The sequence below is a fragment of the Balaenoptera borealis genome (assembly GCF_965194805.1).
Source record: "Balaenoptera borealis genome assembly, chromosome: 1".
Classification (NCBI taxonomy): domain Eukaryota; kingdom Metazoa; phylum Chordata; class Mammalia; order Artiodactyla; family Balaenopteridae; genus Balaenoptera; species Balaenoptera borealis.
The window spans coordinates 167,215,106-167,232,838 of record NC_138860.1 but is presented as its reverse complement, the minus strand read 5'-3'; the positions used below and the strand labels follow the sequence as shown (position 1 = coordinate 167,232,838).

The 17,733-nt window shown below is 48.0% G+C and overlaps 1 protein-coding gene across 2 annotated transcripts in view; it reads right to left on the bottom strand.

The window, feature by feature from the left end:
• The window catches only part of CSMD2 (CUB and Sushi multiple domains 2), a 658,464-nt gene that overhangs the window by 428,245 nt on the left and 212,486 nt on the right, over nucleotides 1–17,733 (bottom strand). For both annotated transcript variants that reach the window (XM_082362533.1, XM_082362534.1), the window contains exon 4: nucleotides 11,023–11,217. In XM_082362533.1, coding sequence (XP_082218659.1) covers nucleotides 11,023–11,217 — 195 coding nt within the window. The remainder of the gene's footprint in view (nucleotides 1–11,022; nucleotides 11,218–17,733) is intronic.

The window sequence follows — 17,733 nt, the reverse complement described above, 5'->3', positions numbered from 1 at the left end:
TCCGCGAGATGATCAGGCACCCTGTGACCCTCTCCCTCACCTTGCTTTTAAAAACCCTTCCGTGAAAGCCATCAGGGAGTTCGGGTCTTTTAAACATGAGCTACCCATTCTCTTTGCTTGGCCTTGCAATAAACGCTGTATTTTCCTTCACCACAATCCTGTGTCAGTAGTTTGGCTCTGCTGTGCGTCAGGCGAGCAGATCCAGGTTTGGCTCAGTAACACTCCCTGCTTGATAGCAGTCTGGTAAGCCATCCTGAGACAGTCAAACTTCCCAATTTTAGTCAGTGACTTCCAGACTGTGCTGGAACTGAGCACTCGGAGCTTAAGACCCTCTAGCCAGAGGCACCTGTCTACTCTGAAGATGGCACCTTTGCCATTGGAGTCTTCCCTGCCTCTTAGGCTCCCTTGACACCCTTGTTCCTGCACCATTCTGTTTTGATTGAAGATGCTGTAAAAGTTGTTTGGAGGTTTTCTCACACTTTAAACAAGGTATCATATTTCATGGTTACAACTTCAGAGTCATAAAATATAACCTTCAGCTGACACCACACTCCTAAAATATTAATTTACACTTTCTCCTTCTGTGGCGATGGGCATTCTCCATTGCTATTAAGTCATGTATATTCTTGGGTGCAGGTGTGTTATGCTGATAGTTGCCTTTCCAAGTTTATGACTTTATTTATGATTGTCTTAAAGTTCCACTGAAATTTCCTCAATTAACTATAATTTTAGAGAACTATCCCTCAGCTCCCTTTGATGTTTGTTAACTCTCCAGTGACTCACAAATTTCAGGTAAGAATGGAGGAACCTACGTTGTATTCCTCCTCGCCCACCCCCACCATTCCAGGCCAATTCCAGGGCACAATCTTGGATGCTTAGAAGCTTTGGGGCCCTTGGCATTGGGGTTCTATCCATATCCTCCCTCCCCAGGGCTACTCAGCCTCTGAGGAAAGGAAAATTCCAATAGGGCCCCTACTGGGGCGAAGCTACCATCTTACAACTCAAGTGCAAGGCTGAGAGAGCCAGGGCATCACTGCCCCAAAGCCACCAGCAGTGTTCCCCCCTTTCCCTGTACTGTGCAGCTCAGTGTCCCTGCTCAACCTCATCAGTCCCCTCTTCTGGGGCCCCAGGATTCTGCCCCTTTATCCTTGGCTTTATCAAGGACACCCCTTCTTAAAATTAAGAAATTGCCAATTGCCCGAGAGCACTGCTATTTCTGCCACCCCCAGAATTCTTCGTAGATACTTCCCCCGAGGTGACCTTCTGAGAGGAGGAACGTAAACAGGACATGGTATTCGGCTATGTACCTCTTCTTTGTTGCACTTTCATTACAGGCCAGGCATCGTGCTAAAGATGCTGTACCTGCATTTTCTCATTTAATCCTCAAACTGCTCAAAGAGATAGGTGTTATGTCACCCACATTTTACAGATGAGGAAACTGAAGCTCAGAGAGTTTTTAAAACTTGCCCACGGTCACCTGGCTACTAAATGTTGGAGCCAGGATTCGAATCCATAACTCTCTGACTCCAGACCCACGCCATTATCCACCTATTTCTCTGCCTCTCAGGCCTTGGTCACTGCAATGCCAGTCTTGACATGGGCTTCTGGAAGCCCCAGATCCTGGAGAGGGGTTTTCCAGGTGGGAGAAGCCACCCCCCACTCCCCCTCTTCTCTGCCTGAGGGGCCTGAGGCAGAGGCTTTGTGCAGTCTCCACAGCTAGGACCCCGCCACCCATGCTCAGGTAGAGGTGGGTGAGTCTTGGGTCAGGTTTCTTCATAAGAGACCCTGGTCCTCCAGACCCTGGCCCCCACCCCAAAGTGGCATCTGCCCAGCAGAACCGCCTCAGGCCCTTTCCCTGGGGCTTCTCTCCTAAAGAGCTCCTGGTACAAGTTAAAGAGGAGGGTCAAAGGGAAACCACAGGAGACGGGGCACTCCCTGGCCTGGTGGACCCGTGCAGGGGATGTACCTATGAGGGGACCAAGTTGTTGGGTCCCGAACCAAACTGCAGGAGCTCTGGAAGTAACGGTGCCATCATGAGTCTCTTGCCATGGGTCACAGGCCATCGTGCTTGTCTACAGTAGACGGGGGTGGCCAAGGTCATGGCTGGTAGGCACATGGACTTGGGCAGAATCACCCTCTAGCTGTGCGACCACAGGCAAAGTACCTCACCTCACCAGGTCTCAGTTCCCTCACTGTAAGATCTTAACATCCTGGGGTTTTTGTAAGGATTAAATTAGATAACACAAGGCCTGGCATATCGTTAAGTGCTTGATAAATGCCGGCCAGTGATGGCCGTGGCTGTGAGAATCACGACAGCTAACTGTCACTGAGTCATTACTGTGAACAGGGCCCTCTGCTGCGAGTGGAGTATTGATCAACTTGAGCCTCACTTCACCTTCTGAGTTAAGTACTATTGTTATTGTAATTCACAGGTGAGAAAACCAGGGCACAGAGAAGGGCACTCACACCCACAGTCACTCAGCTAGTGGGTGTGAGTGTCAAGGCCAGGATTTGAATCCAGGTGATCGGACTCCAGAGCCCATGTTCTGCGTGGTTCTGGTTCTGTAATAGTAACAGCAGTGATGGCAAAGGCGACAGGAGAAGGACTAGTGACCCCAGCGGTAGTAGAGAGGCCCCGCAGTTAGGAATGCCCTCTGGGAGCCATGGTCCATGCCAAGTCCCTGGGCTTAGAATCACTCAAGGTCCACACTGTCTGGCATGGTATTTGGTGCTTTCTGTATGTTGTATAATTTGAACAGCACAAGGGGGCCCAGCATGCAGTCCCCAGACCCTCCTGGCTATCCCCATTGCCACGCAGGGTCTCTCACCCCTCTCCTGATCTCTTTCTAGCTTGGAACTGCCCCCAGCCACAGAACTGATACCCCCTACTTGGAGATCTCACAGGCATCTCAAACTTGACCTGGACAAAATGAGCTCTCTTGACTGTATTTAGGGCACACACTTCCTACTCCCTGTCCTAGCCGTCCCCATCTTGGTCACTGGCATCCCCACCCTGCCAGCACTCCAGAAAGAGCCTAGGAGTCAACCCTGACCCTTTGTTCCATCAGCACCTACATGCCTTCCAGCAGCAAGGCTGTTGGCTGTGCCCCTGAACCACGGCCCCAGTTTACCCCCTTCCCTCCACCTCTACCACGGCCACCCTTGACCGAGATGCGTCGTCTCCAGCCTGCACACCTGCAGTAGCTGCCTCCTAACTGGCCTCCTAGTTGTGCCTCTTGCCAGCTACAATCCCTCTCCCTTCTAGCACCCAGGGTGATCATTTCAGAAAATGCTGAAAAGCCTTCCCCAGCTCCCTCCTGAATTTAGAACCAAACCCACACTTCTGGTCCTGCTCCACCACAGCCCCACCCACTCCCCTCGCCTCCCCCCCACCCCCAACTCTACATTGCCCGCTGTGGGTCTGTTTTCTGTTCCTCTAACAGGCTCTCTCCCACCTCAGGGCCTTTACACCTGCTGTTCCTTTTGCTGGGAATGCCCTTCCCCAGGTCATCACATAACAGGTTCCTTCTTGTCATTCGGGACTCAGTTCAAATGCCACCTCCTCAGAGAGTCCCCTCCTGACGGCTCCCTCTAAAGCAGCCTTCCTTGTTATTAGTTACTTGATTTCCCTCATAGTTCCTATTATGATCTGAAATTTGTTTATTTGATTTTTTGCCTGTTTTCTGCCTGAGGATGCTAAAACGCAAACGCCCTGAGATCATGGAACTTGGTCTGACTTATTCATCACTGCAATTCTCTGCATCTAGAACAATGTCTGGCGCTTAATAAATACGGCAGTTAATAAATAAGGACTGAGTCAGTGACTGGCTGGCACATAGTAGGTACTCAACCAAAAGGTGTTAAATCCTGAGTGAATGAACAAGTAAGCAATCACCCTTTAAGGCCACTACTCATGTCCCCGCTTTAAAACTCAGAAGGGTTTAGCCGGTGACCCACAGCTCTGAGCTGGCATGGCTAGGGTTGAATGTAGGCCTGTTTGAATCCATGCTCTTTCCATGCCTGACACTGCTTCTGTCTCAGATTTCACAGGTTCCTCTCCCTGGGGCCAAAAAATCTGCAATGCATCTGGGCACTGGCCGCCCAAGCTGCTGCAGACCAAATCCCTGTCTCCCTGGGTTTGGGGGCAGCCTGCAGTGTTGGGCTTGGACTTCAGGGGCCAAGTCTTTCTTGTTCAGGATACTTTCTCTCCACCACCTGCCTCTCAGCCCCCAGAGCATCTGAACCCGATTCCTTCCCCATGCGGCCCTCTTTGATCTAGGGCCAATGTCCCTCACAAGTCAGGGGCCTGTTGCTGAAATCCACGTGGTCTCCCTTCTTACAGATCAAAGAGGTTCCGCAAGGTTCAGGGCTCCCAGGGACTTCTGCCTTTGAAAAGGTGCCAAAAGTGACACAAAGTGAAGGGAGACCTTGCCTCCTTCCCTCTGCCACCTGGGCCAAGCCTTGACGGACTAGTAGTCTTGGGCTGGGCCTCCTTTGAGGTGAGACTTGGCACCTGCTCTGCCCCCAGACCCTAGATGGCCCCCATTCCCTCTTGGTCTAGGCTGTGTCTCCAGACTGAGCTCACCTTTCAGCCAGCCGGGTGGCGTTTGCTGTTTGAGACAGAGGCACCACCATCCAAACTGCTCTGTGAAGCCTTGGACTCAAAGAGCGCGTGTCACTCCGAGCTGCCGGGCAGGTTGGCGAACCCAGGCCAGTAATTTCCCTTTCGGGCTCGTATGCCTACATAATCCTGATGGTGAATTAGACCCATCCAGCCATCGGTTCACTCAGCAAGTATTTACGGACAGGATTTACGGACCACTGCCCAGTGGATGCGGTTTATCCACTTACAGATGCCAGCCCTTGAGAGTTCTACACGAGAGAAAGAAAGGTTTAATCCTCCCTGAGTCTGAACCCATTAACCCTGGCATGACCACAGCTCCTGGTGCCATGAGGCACACGGGGAGCACCGTTCTCTGTTCCTTTCAGCTCAGACTACTAAGGAAGGGCAGTTTGGAAAATCACTTTCAGAAAATCACAGACATTATTGAGGCTGCTTCTCATGCTATTCTTGCAGCATGTGGTGAATTAGAACAGAGAAACGGACCCGAATCGCAGGGAGTGGAGGGCCCTGGGGGCTCGGAGAGCGGGACAGCATTTTGTTCCCTACCAGTTTTGAGCAGAGCTTCGTCTCAGGCCCCTCAGGCCCCGGGGAGTCTCCGGCGCTCGAAGCCCTTCCGAAAGCAAGATTTCAAGTGCTCGGCTAGCTTCCTTGGGGTGTGCATTCTGGAAGGGAGCATTTTTGGTGTGGCTAATTGCAAGCTACTTAGAGAGGACTTAGAAAAGTCGGCCTCGGACTCCTTCCGGAAGGGCCCTGTGCTCCATGCTAAGGAATCTGAACTTGACCCTGTCAGTGATAAAGAGTCACCGGCGGGAGTCTGAGCAACGTGTGATGCTGTCAGATCGGTGTCTTAGGAAGTTCACTCCTGCAGCGGAGAATGAATTGCCATGTATGTGGTGGGGTGACTGGAGACGCTCTGCAGTGAGACAGGCGAGAGCTGAGAGGGCCTGGGACCATCACCCCTGAAGAGCGTCAAAGGCGTGGAGGGGAGTGTCAGTGCAGAGACGGATTTGCCAGGTCACGGTGACTAAGGGTGCAGGGAGTACGTAGGGTGAGGAGTGTAAAGATGCCACTGTGGTGTCTGGCTTGGCCACCTTGGATGGTGACACTCTTCACCGAGCTGGGGAAGGCAACAAAAAGAGCAGGTTTGGGAAAATAGAAGGAGTTAGGATCTGGGCGTGCTGCATTTGAAGCACCCTCTAGGGAGGGCTTCAGGTGAGTTTGATATCATTGTGGGCCTGAAGCTCAGGACAGAGGGAGGGTTGGAGGTAGAGACTGAAGAGTCGTCCCCAAACAACAGTAGAAGCCTCGGAGTGGATAAGAAATTCCAAGAGAGGCAAGAAGTTCCCAGAGAAGAGGCCATGCTGGGCCTTCTGGCTTTAAGGGGAAAGAGGAGGAGAAAAGTCAGTGGAGAAGAAGTGGGGAAAGAAAGAATCATCGTCATCTGAGAGGTTGAGAGAGAATCAGGAGCGACTTGGGAGAGAGCTGTGGCCCCCAAAGGCTCTGCACGTCCATGAATTACTGCTGTAATATGAACACTGGGGGAGCGCTGTCACCCCAGCCCACTCCGCCCACTGAAAAGCCAGCCCTCACTGCCCCCATGCCGGGACGTGCAGACCCTGCATTGCGGGGCCATGGTCTGACCCGGCAAAGGAAGCCCTCCATGAGGCAGCCCTCATCTTCTCTTTGACTAGTGGGTTAACAAAAAAGATATTTTAACAGCCAGCCCCAGGGTTTCTTCCAAGTGAAAGCTCTCTATGTTAGAGACAATATCACCCTATACCTAAAGAGCTTGGGTTGGGGAGGGAGACATCAGCCTGTAAGGAGATGGCAAAGCCAAGGGCAACCGGGCTCTTGTGCCTAAGAAGTCGACAGAAGTCCTGAGACGGGGCAGAGGTCGAGAGGCAGCAAAGTGGAGGAGGCTGGAGTGAGACGAGAGGGGGCAATGCACATCACAGGGAAGCCGGGGCTTGCCAAGACAGAAGCCAGGGAGAAGCTTCCAGGAGGAGGGGCCGAAAGGCTCTGGGGTTCCTGACTGCTCCGATTTTCATTTCAAGCCACTTGTATTGTTGAGATGTGAAGTCCCTGCATTGCCACAAACCTCCAGTAAAGGCTGTGCTGCATGCAAACACCTTTGTTGATGGTTTTGTCTTTGTTTTGGGGCGGAGGTCAGGAAAAATGGGCCAAGTTTTCAACCTAGGTTGGCAGAGCAGAACCAAGGGAGGTGAGGCATGCCAGTGAGTTCAAGGTTCAAAGGAAGCTAGAGCTGACAAAGATTCCTGAAAATACTTGGAGGGATTGTAGATTTCCACCTCATTAAGATGGGATACCGATGTGAATTGTACTTCGGAGGACAGGGTGATAGTCCCTCTGCCTCTGATATTTGGGCTACAATTGTCTTTAGTTTCCACATTGATTAAAAAAGTATGATATTTATAGTTCTGTAAAAAGAACGAGAACTGTTTTCCGTTTCACAGCTTAAATACTTAATTTCATTTACTATCATGTTTCACATTCTATTACCATGTCACAACTCTGACGCCTCTCCTTGGAAGATCAGAGTGTTAAACCGTGACATCCTCTGGGTAGGGAGTGGGTAGAGGTGCTATCAGGAAGAGTGGAAACAGCAGATTCAGACCACGGTTAGGCCACTCAGGGCCACACACTTGTGTGTAGGGGCCAAGGTCTCACCTGATTGGTTTGGACATTCCTGGTATCAATCATATGAAGAGAGACATGTCCCAAGTTATCCCATGTTAGAAAGGGGGCCTGAGAGGAGGGGACTTAGGAAGGCGAGAAAGGAGACTAGCTTCCCCAGGCTCCATCAAAAAGGACCGACAAGGCTGAGGCCAATTCTATTGGGTGAGGAGGGCTAAACAAACACGGAGTCAAGCGGCAACTCAGATTGATTGTTTGTGGCTTGCCTGTTTGGAAAGAATTCACAACTGCCTCCGGACTCAAGCAGGAAGGGTGCTATGATCAATTAATTATGCCTCCCATGGGAAGGGTAGAAGAGAAAGGGATCTATGTGCCAAGTATCTTCCATTGCTCGTGTAGACAGTAAAATGGGTGTGAGCATATGGTGGAAGGAGGGAGCTGCTTCTCCTCGAGCTAGTCTTCTGATAGTAATTACAGAAAACCTTCCTCTAAACTTGAACCCAAGGAGAGCTACTTGTTCCAATCACTTCTCAACTCCTTGAAACAATCCTCCTAGACTTATACCTGGGTGTTCGGAGATCCATGGGATTTCAAGATGAGGGTTTCAAGAAGGAAAGAGTGGCCAAGAATGCAAAAGCCGGGCTTCCCTGATGGCGCAGTGGTTGAGAGTCTGCCTGCCAATGCAGGGGACACGGGTTCGCGCCCTGGTCTGGGAAGATCCCACATGCCGCGGAGCAGCTGGGCCCGTGAGCCACAATTACTGAGCCTGCGCGTCTGGAGCCTGTGCTCTGCAACAAAAGAGGCCGCGATAGTGAGAGGCCCGCGCACCGCGATGAAGAGTGGCCCCCACTTGCCGCAACTGGAGGAAGCCCTCGCACAGAAACGAAGACCCAACACAGCCAAAAATAAATAAATAAATAAATAAATAAACCCAAGGTTTAAAAAAAAAAAAAGAATGCAAAAGCCTGTTGAGACAACGAGGAATATAAGGGCCAAAACAATTCCCATCTGACTTGGCAACGTGATGCAAAATATTTGCTGCAAAGGCCAGTTTGCAGGGGAGTAAGTGGGAGAGGAGGATAGACAAGGCTGGGTGGAGCTTTCAAGATGCTGGGCATTGTTGGTGGCATGAGGAAACCCTTCTCATGATGTCACAGTTTGTATAAGGTGGTTAAAAATATCTACATGTATTATAATCTCAATCATATATATATTCACAATATATGCATGTATGCAATATGTATTAGACAAAGCTGGAGGCATAACCCTCCCAGACTTCAGACAATACTATAACGCTATAGTAATCAAAACAGTATAGTATTGCACACAAAAACAGACGTATGGATAAATGGAACAGAATAGAGACCCCAGAAATAAACCTACATACCTACAGTCAATTAATCTTCAACAAAGGAGGCAAGAACATACGATGGAGAACAGTCTCTTCAGCAAATGGTGTTGGGAAACCTGGACAGCCACACGTAAGTCAATGAAGTTAGAACACTCCCTCACACCACACACAAAAATAAACTCAAAATGGCTTAAAGACTTAAATAGAAGACATGACACTAAAACTCCTAGAAGAGAACATAGGCAAACATTCTCAGATATAAATTGTACCAATTTTTCTTCACTCAGTCTACCAAGGCAAAAGAAATAAAAGCAAAAGTAAACAAATGGGTCCTAATCAAACTTATAGGAAACCATAAACAAAATGAAAAGACAACCTACAGAATGGGAGAAAATATTTGCAAACAATGCGACCAACAAGGGCTTAAATTCCAAAATATACAAACAGCTCAATATCAAAAACACAACCCAATCAAAAAATGGGCAGAAGACCTAAATAGGCATTTTCCAAAGAAGACATACAGATGGTCAACAGGCACATGAAAAGATGCTCAACATCACTAATTATTAGAGAATTGCAAATCAAAACTACAAGGAGGTACCACCTCACACCAATCAGAATGGCCATTAGCAGAAAGTCTACAAATAATAAATGCTGGAGAGGAGGGAAATGTGGAGATAAGGGAACCCTCCTGCACTGTTGGCAGGAATGTACATTGGTGCAGCCACTATGGAGAACAGTATGGAGGTTCCTTAAAAAACTAAAAATACAGTTGCCATATGATCCAGCAATCCTGCTCCTGGGCATATATCCAGAAAAGAGGAAAACTCTAACTTGAAAAGATACATGCACCCAATGTTCATAACAGCAGTATTTACCATAGGCAAGACATGGAAGCAACCTAAATGTGCATCAACAAATGAATGGATAAAGAAGATATTATACACATACACACACACACACACACACACACACACACAATGGAATATTACTGAGCCATCAAAAAGAATGAAATAATGCCATTTGCAGCAACATGAATGGACCTAAAGATTATCACACTAAGTGAAGTAAGTCAGAGAAGACAAATACCATACATCATTTACATGTAGAATCTTAAAAAAAATGATATAAATGAACTTATTTACAAAACAGAAACAGATTCACAGACAAAGAAAACAAATTTATGGCTACCAAAGGGGAAGCCAGGGGTAGGGAGAAGATAAATTAGGAGCTTGGGATTAACAGATATATATACTATTATAAATAAAATAGTATATTTTAAAATATACTATTTTATATACAAATATATATATATAGTATAAATAGTATATATAAAATAACTATTTTATATACTATTGTATATAAAATAGATAAATAACAAGGTTCTACTGTATAGCACAGAGAGCTATATTCAATATCTTGTAATAACCTATAATGGAAAATAATCTGAAAAAGAATATATATATATATATGTATATCTGTATCACGTTGCTGTACACCTGAAACTAACACAGCATTGTAAATCAACTATACTTCAATTTCAAAAAAAGAGGAAGAAGATGGGAAGGGAATATATGAAAATCGTGGTTAAAATGGGTAAATTTTGTTTCTTCTTTATTCCCTTCTGTATTTTCTAAGCTCACTTAAAATGATCATGTGCTATTTTTATCATCAGATAAGAGGCATGGGCAATTATTTTTGAAATAAGCTTGATTATTATGCGGGGGCAATAAGAAATAGGCTGGGAAGGGGGCGACCAACTGTCTCGGTTTGCCTGGGACTGAGGGGGTCTCCAGGATGCGGGACTTTTGGAGCTAAGAAATGGGAAAGTGCCAGGGAAACCAGGACAAGTTGGTTACCCTAGCTGGGAGGCTGAGACCGATGTAGCACTGAAGGAAGCTGGGGTTTCCTGGGGGGCAGTGCTGGGGTAGAGAGGTTTTGAGCATATTTGAAGACTGGGAGGAGAACACCATTATATAGGGAGAGAGGCTGAATTTATAGAAAAGAGAGAAGAATAACTACCAGGGTGAGATCAATAGGAAAGCAGCTGGGAGAGAGCCGTGCACAGGAGACACATCGGTAACAGGAAGAGAAATGATGTATCTTCGGAGATAGGAGGGCAGGAGGGAAGGGCAGACCGACTAAAAATAAATTTGTTGATGCAGGGGAAGCAGGTTGAGGGAGTGCACACCTGAGGACTAGGAGGTCCAGTGAGGCCTAAAAGCCCCTATGATACCTGGGGACCCTGAGGACCCTTGGTGGCCCCCAGACATGGGCTCCCCATAATGGGTACCCCACCCCCTGCTGGAGTGGATGGAGACTGGGTCCCACTGGAAGCTGCAGCGTATCTCCCAGGTGCTGCCCACCCCTCAGGCCCTCCCTGGCCACCTACCTCTGCAGGAGGGCAGCGGGAAGTCCCACGTGGCACTGTTCTCAGAGCCAGCGTGGCAGGTAAGCACGGCGTGGCCCTCCAGGAAGAAGCCGGGGTTGCAGCTGTAGCGGACCTTGTCGCCGAGGTTGAAGGTTGCGCCCTGCTGGACGCCGTTGGGCAGCCGTCCGGGGTTCCCACACGTGTGGCTGGGGAGAACTGTAAAGAGAAGGAGAGACACGCAGCCCATGAGCGGGTCTCCAGTCCTGACACCCGGCCTCTGAGCAGCGCCTCCCTGGGTGACCCTCCTCCCCGGACCTCCTTTCTTCCGTAGGACAGGGCTGCCTGGCCCCTCAGTACTCGCAGGGGTCACACGTTCAGGAGGAGCCACACACGCAACTTATACCTGGACATCCAGGTTTCCTGCTTTTTCTCATGTGCAGCCCTGGATGTGAAGTATGTCTGAACTGTGGGTAAGCATCAGTTCAATCCATTTCACCTGTATCCTGCCTTCACCAATCAAGGTCGTTTTAACTGTTGCTACAAAAGACTTGCATGTCCTCCAAGTGGCACGGAGCCTGAACAATAAGATGTCTGCCTGAATTGTTTTCCAGGAACTTGTGTCTAGTTCGAATTAAGCCAGTTAAGACTAGCTCTAACTGGACATGCGCAAGCGTCTACTTGTTGACTTTTGATGTCAGAGGGCAAAAAACTCCACCCTCAGATGGTGCTAAGCACCCACCCCCAAAATGGAGGACTGCAGCTTAGTTACGCCTGAGCAGAACGATGATTACTGCACCTTTTTCCAATCACTTTCCCCATGCTTCCCAAGCTCCCCACGCCTCAGACCACACTGCTTCTTTAGTCTCTATCCCACAAATACCCTGAGCCCCTTGCCTTTGGGAAGGCCGATTTGAGACTTGTTATCCCATCTCCTTGCTTGGCTGCTTTGTGAATAAACACTCTCTTTGCTGCAAACCCCGGCACCTCAGCGCTTTGGCTTGCTGCGCGTTGGGCAAAACGAACCTGGTTCAGTAACACGTCCATCCCATCACTCGAGATGCCCCAGGGAAATCACTTTAATCTCTTGGGTTTGGTTGCTCTGATCTTAGACTCCACAGTCCTTCCCAATAAACACCATGGAAGGGACAAAGACAGTGGCACAGAGTAGGTGCTCATTAAACCCGATGTCCTTTCTTTCATGTGTATCTGCCCCAGCAGCCAGAGCTGTACTTTGGCCCAGCAGGTTTGGGGGAGTTGAAGGGGTCATTAGTGCTGGAGTAGGCAGTGAGGTAGGGAGACAAGAACCTGAGCTCTGATCAAACTGACCCGTTTCAAGGGGAAAATGGGGAGCCAGAGAATAAGATGTACAGTGTGCCACCTGAGCCAGAGCAATAACGGCCAGCTGCCAGTGTGCACTCATTATCCAGAGGACATGGTCTCGGTGAGGGTACGTGAGCATCATGACCTGCCAATCAGGAGGGGGAAAGGGAGGGCGCAGCTCCTCTGTGCCCGAGTCACTTGTTCAACCTGACTCAGCTCCCCCTACCCTCTGCCTTTCTTCCTAGAGTTGGAACTGCCTGTGCCCAGAAGGTCCCACCTCCTACCATTTCACACCTCCCCATAAGGCAAGGACAAGTGGTCACAGCCGTGTCCAGATTGCCATCCAAGTACCTCTCCATTAATTCATCTGGCGATGGTTTATTGAGGCCAACCCTGAGAGGCCATAGAGCAGGGTGGTGGAAAGTACAGACTTTCCGAGAGCCTCAGTGCTTGGGTTCGCAGCCCAGCCTGATGGCTTACTACCTGTGGGACCTTGAGCTAGTCTCTTAACTTCTCTGTGCCTCAGTTTCCTCCTTTGTAAGAGGCGGTTCACAATAGTACCTTCCTCTGGGGTCGCTGTGAGAATTGAGTGGAGGTATGTAAAGCCTGGATACAGTGAGTACCACACAAGTGAATCTAAGTTCCCAGTCCATTGGGAGATGCATACGATTAAAGGTATGTTAAGTGTTATGATGAGATAGGACGAGGCAGGGGAACAAACCCAGTCAGGGGGTAGTCAGAGCTGGCTTCTTGGAAGAGGTGATGTCTATGCTGAACCCTGAGAGATTAGTAAGAATTAGCTAGGTCAAAGTGTGTTCCAGGCAGAGGAAATATCATGTGCAAAGGCCCTGAGGCCAGAGATAACCTAAGAGATCAGAGAGCCTGGAATAAGAGGGTAGGGGTGGCAGTGATGAGGAATAAATATGAAGAAGTGGAGACGGCCAGCCTGGATTCTAGAGAGCTTCCCAGGCCCTTGCAGTACCCTCTTCCAGCCCATATTGCTCTCTTCCAGGACCCTCTTTGCCAGCCTTGCTGATCTCAGAGCCCTCAGAAAGAAGGCTTTCTCTCCCACTTCTCCTCTCCTCCCAGGAGGAGACAGCTTGTTGTAGAGGGAAAGGGCAGACTTTGGTACTAGCTTGATCTGGTCTGAAGCCAGGTGTTGTCACTGTCTTACTCTGTGGCCTTGAGTCATGTGAGCTCTCTGAGCCTTAGTTTCCTCAACTGAGAAAGGAGGACAGTAATATCTAGTGGTTGATGAGGTTACTGATAATAACTGATGCATGGCTGGCACAGTGCCCAGCACAGAGTAGGTGCTCAAAAATGGCAGATGTTATCCTTCCACTGTACTGTAGGGCCATGCAGTCCTTGGGTGTATCCTGGGAGCCTAACACTGTGTGTGACACTTGTAGGGACATATTTGAGTGTTCATCAATTAGTCATTTGGAAGGGTTACCCATTGATGCATTAATTCCTTCATACAACGAAAATATATTGTGGGCCTACTGCACTCTGTGCTGGTAATACAGCAATGAACTAGACAAAAAGGGCCCCTGCCCTTATGATTTTGTGGGAGAACTATCTTAAGGGATGAAGAGCTCTTCCAGGCCCGTTCTCTACCTCTGACAAGTGAGATAACCCAGATGAAAGGACAGACTTCCATCACCCTGTCTATTAGCCTAGCTTAGAATAGTCCTTGGGCTGGTGGATACCTTGGCATTTCCCATGATCCCATGCTGCTGGCTTCCTTGGCATTCCCCACAATCCCGTGCTGCTGGCTTCCTTGGCATTTCCCATGATCCCGCTCTGTTGGCTCCCTTGGCATTTCCCATGATACCACAGTGCTGGCTTCCTTGGCATTTCCCATGATCCCATGCTGCTGGCTTCCTTGGCATTTCCCATGATCCCACAGTGCTGGCTTCCTTGGCATTCCCCATGATCCCGCACTACTGGCCACAGTGGAAGCAGAAACTGCGATGTGAGTACGTTTGTGAGCGTTGGCGGTGGGAGGGGCAGGGCAGGTAAACATTTGGAGAAGAAAACAAGCTAAGGTGAGGGGAGGGAGCCAACCGGGGAAATGGGCTGAGAACTGGTGTAGAACTAACATTTCATTTTCCTCAATGAGACGCAAAGACCCAATTTAATTAAATTACTAATGTCAAATTTTTAATGAACCTGTTTCTGCTTTGGGCTTTCTTCCTTTGAAATTAATGATTGGAACATCATTAATAAATAAAAAACCCGATTCTTTTTAAAAAGTCACTCTCAAACGCTCACTGCTTTTTACTTAATGAGCGCTCATAACCAGATCGCTCTGACCTGGCACCTCCACTGGGACCTGGGTGTGATGAGTCTCAGTTCCAACCCCACCTCCTTTTTTATCTTTGCTCCCGAGAGGTCACACAGGGAACGAAGAGAGGGCAGACGCTGGGCTCAGAGAGGTCTGGATTCAAATCTCAGCTCATCCACCTCTGGCTGAATGATCTTGAGCCATAAACTTTACCTCTCTGGACTTCAGTTCTTCATCTAAAAATGAGGATACTTTCTTTTTCTTCCTATGGGGTCAGAGGGTGAATTGTATTAGTTTCCTAGGGCTGCTGTAACAAAGTACCACAAACTGGGTGGCTTAAAACGACAGATATTTATTGTCTCACAGTTATGGAGGCTGGAAGTCTAAAATCAAGGTGTCGGCAGGGTCACGATCCCTCTGAAACTTGTAGGGGAAACCTTCCTTGTCTCTTCCTAGTCTCTGGTAGTTTTTTTTTAGCAATCTTTGACGTTCCTTGGCTTGTCCATGCATCCGTCCAATCCTTCACCTTCACCTGGCATTCTCCCTCTGTGTCTCTATGTCCAAATTTCACCTTTTTATAAGGACACCAATCATATTGGATTAGGACACACTCTAATGGCCTCATCTTAACTTCATCATTTGCAAAGGCCCTATCTCCAAATAAGGTCATATCTGCAAGTACCGGGGTTAGGTCTTCAGCATATCTTTTTGGGACAGAATTCAACTCATAACAGGACTGTTGTACAGATTAAATAAAGCTAGATTTATAATACCCACCATTGAGTTCCTCGTATGTTTTGGGCCCTGGGCTACAAATTTATTTTACTTAATCCTCAAAACAATCATGTGCGACACCTATTATTCTCATTTTACAGATGAAAAAAATGGAGGCACAGAGAGCTTAAGCAACTTCCCTAAGGCCACAGAGCTAGAAAATGGCAGAGCTAGGTTCTGAATCTAGGTCTTTCTGGCTCCATCGTTCAGCACTCTTAATTTTGGAATACAATACTGCTTCTGACAGAGACAGTGCCCAGGACATAGTGGGTGCTTAATGACCAAGAGTTCCCTTCCTCCCTTCATTATTCTAGACACTGAGACAAAATGAAGGGTGATTACCTGATTGTCCAGATTTAATTGTCTATCTTTTCTTCTCCAGTCTGATTTGCCAATCTTGTACTTTTTAATAGTGTCAAGGGCAACATTTAAAGTTTGGTCTTTTGTAATGTATCTGATGCACAACTTGCTGGACAGACAGAGATCAAAGATAAGCCACAAAAGCCAGACTTTCTAAGGCACAGCGTTCTTTGATTTTTGGATTCTGCCCATGTGTTTTTTTTGGCACAGACATTATAACCGTTCATGCTCTCCCGTCTATAAAACTTCCCTTTGATTGCTTACAAAATGAAGAGTGGGATATTTACATCCAAGGCAGCCCAGAACAATATTATTAAAGCTGTGCCTGACATTGAACAATTCCATTGTAGATTAGCTGTGGGGAATTTTGTCCCTTCTACAAAGCCCGGCTCTTGCCAATCAACAAGATATTCTCAGTGACTGTATGACAATGAACCTCCTTTGTGGTTGGAGTGCAGCAAAAGCCACATAATACCTTCTTTTATTTTTAATGTGAGACTTTAGTTCCCATATTATAATGAAGAGTCATTTATGCTCTCTGGACAAGCACCCTCCATATGTTTTGATTTCTTATCTTCCATCAAGTAACTTGTTTCATGTCCATGGCCATCCAATTGATACAAAGTGGCAGGGTGGCTGGGAGAAAGGATGCAGGAAGAAAGATTTCTTCTTCCACAGCCCTAAACATGGAAAGGGGAGATGGCATGTGTGTGTGTGTGACTTGAGGGGTAGTGGGCATGGACAGGGGAGGGAAGAATAAGATCCATTATTTTTTCAGTACCTACGCTGTGCTAGGCACTTCTGCATCACACATTATCTTAGTTAATCCTTAAAACTCCCTTGCTTTTAGCTGTTTGGCCTTGTAAACATAACTTACTGCACACTTACTATGTGTCATCCCCATTGTCAGGTGCTTTGCATATATTTCCACCCCAAAGATTTGTCTGTACTTGTTGTCTCCACTTCCTCTCGCATCTACATCTGACATAGTATATAGTTGATGCATTCATTTGTTTATTGTTTGTCCCACTCTGCTACAATATAAGCTCCATGAAGACAGACATTTTTTTTAATCTATTTTGTTCCCTTCTGTGTCCCAGTTTCTAGAACAGTGCCTAGAACAGTGCCTGATGTATAATAATACCTTGATAAGAGTTTATTGTGTGACTTAACGATTTTATTTAATCCTCCTAATAACCCATTGAGAGAGAGGCTGTTATCTCTCATTGAGATGAGTGTGATTGCCAGAGGTGTTGGAGCATTACCCAAGGCCCCGTAGCTCACTGGGGGTAGAGCTGGGTGTCCACAGCACTGCCTGACTACCGAGCCCATGTACTTTGCACCTGCGCTAGGCCATGCTTGCACTGACTGTTCCACATAGAGTCCACGGTGACTAGTGTACCTTGAAACACCCTCACAGGGGACTCACACTCATTCTCCTTGTGGGGATGACTTGGGGTGACAACCAGACAAGTCAACCCTTAGCCTGGTCCTGTACATTTCCTGCTACCTGTCAATCAAACAAAGGCAGGGGTGCCAGGACCTCAGATGGCATATGCCACCCACGAGTCCACAGGGCCCTGTCCTGCCAAGCCTCCTCCTGCCCAGCATCTGGCATCAGCTCTCCACTGTGAGCCTGTTCTCTTGGCTCACGTTGGCAATTTTGCAACCTTCAGCATCAGGGTCATGTGGGGAGTTTTATAAAAACACCAATGCCTAGACCTGTCCCCAAACCTACTGAATCAGAATTTCAGAGGGAGAGCCTCAGCTCCTCTGGGTGACTGTAAGCAGAGCTGAAACTGAGAACCACTCACGGTAACCTATTCATGTAGGTTATTCCATTAGCCCCGTTGGCTTATCTCTCTGAGCTGTGAACTGTTCAATTTCCGGTGCCTTTCTTGTTACTGGGCTTTGACTTCTGGGAGGCAGCAAGCCTGGCTTCTCCCTGGGATGTTGCTGTCCTCCGGAAATCACTCTTGCCCTCTCCTTCC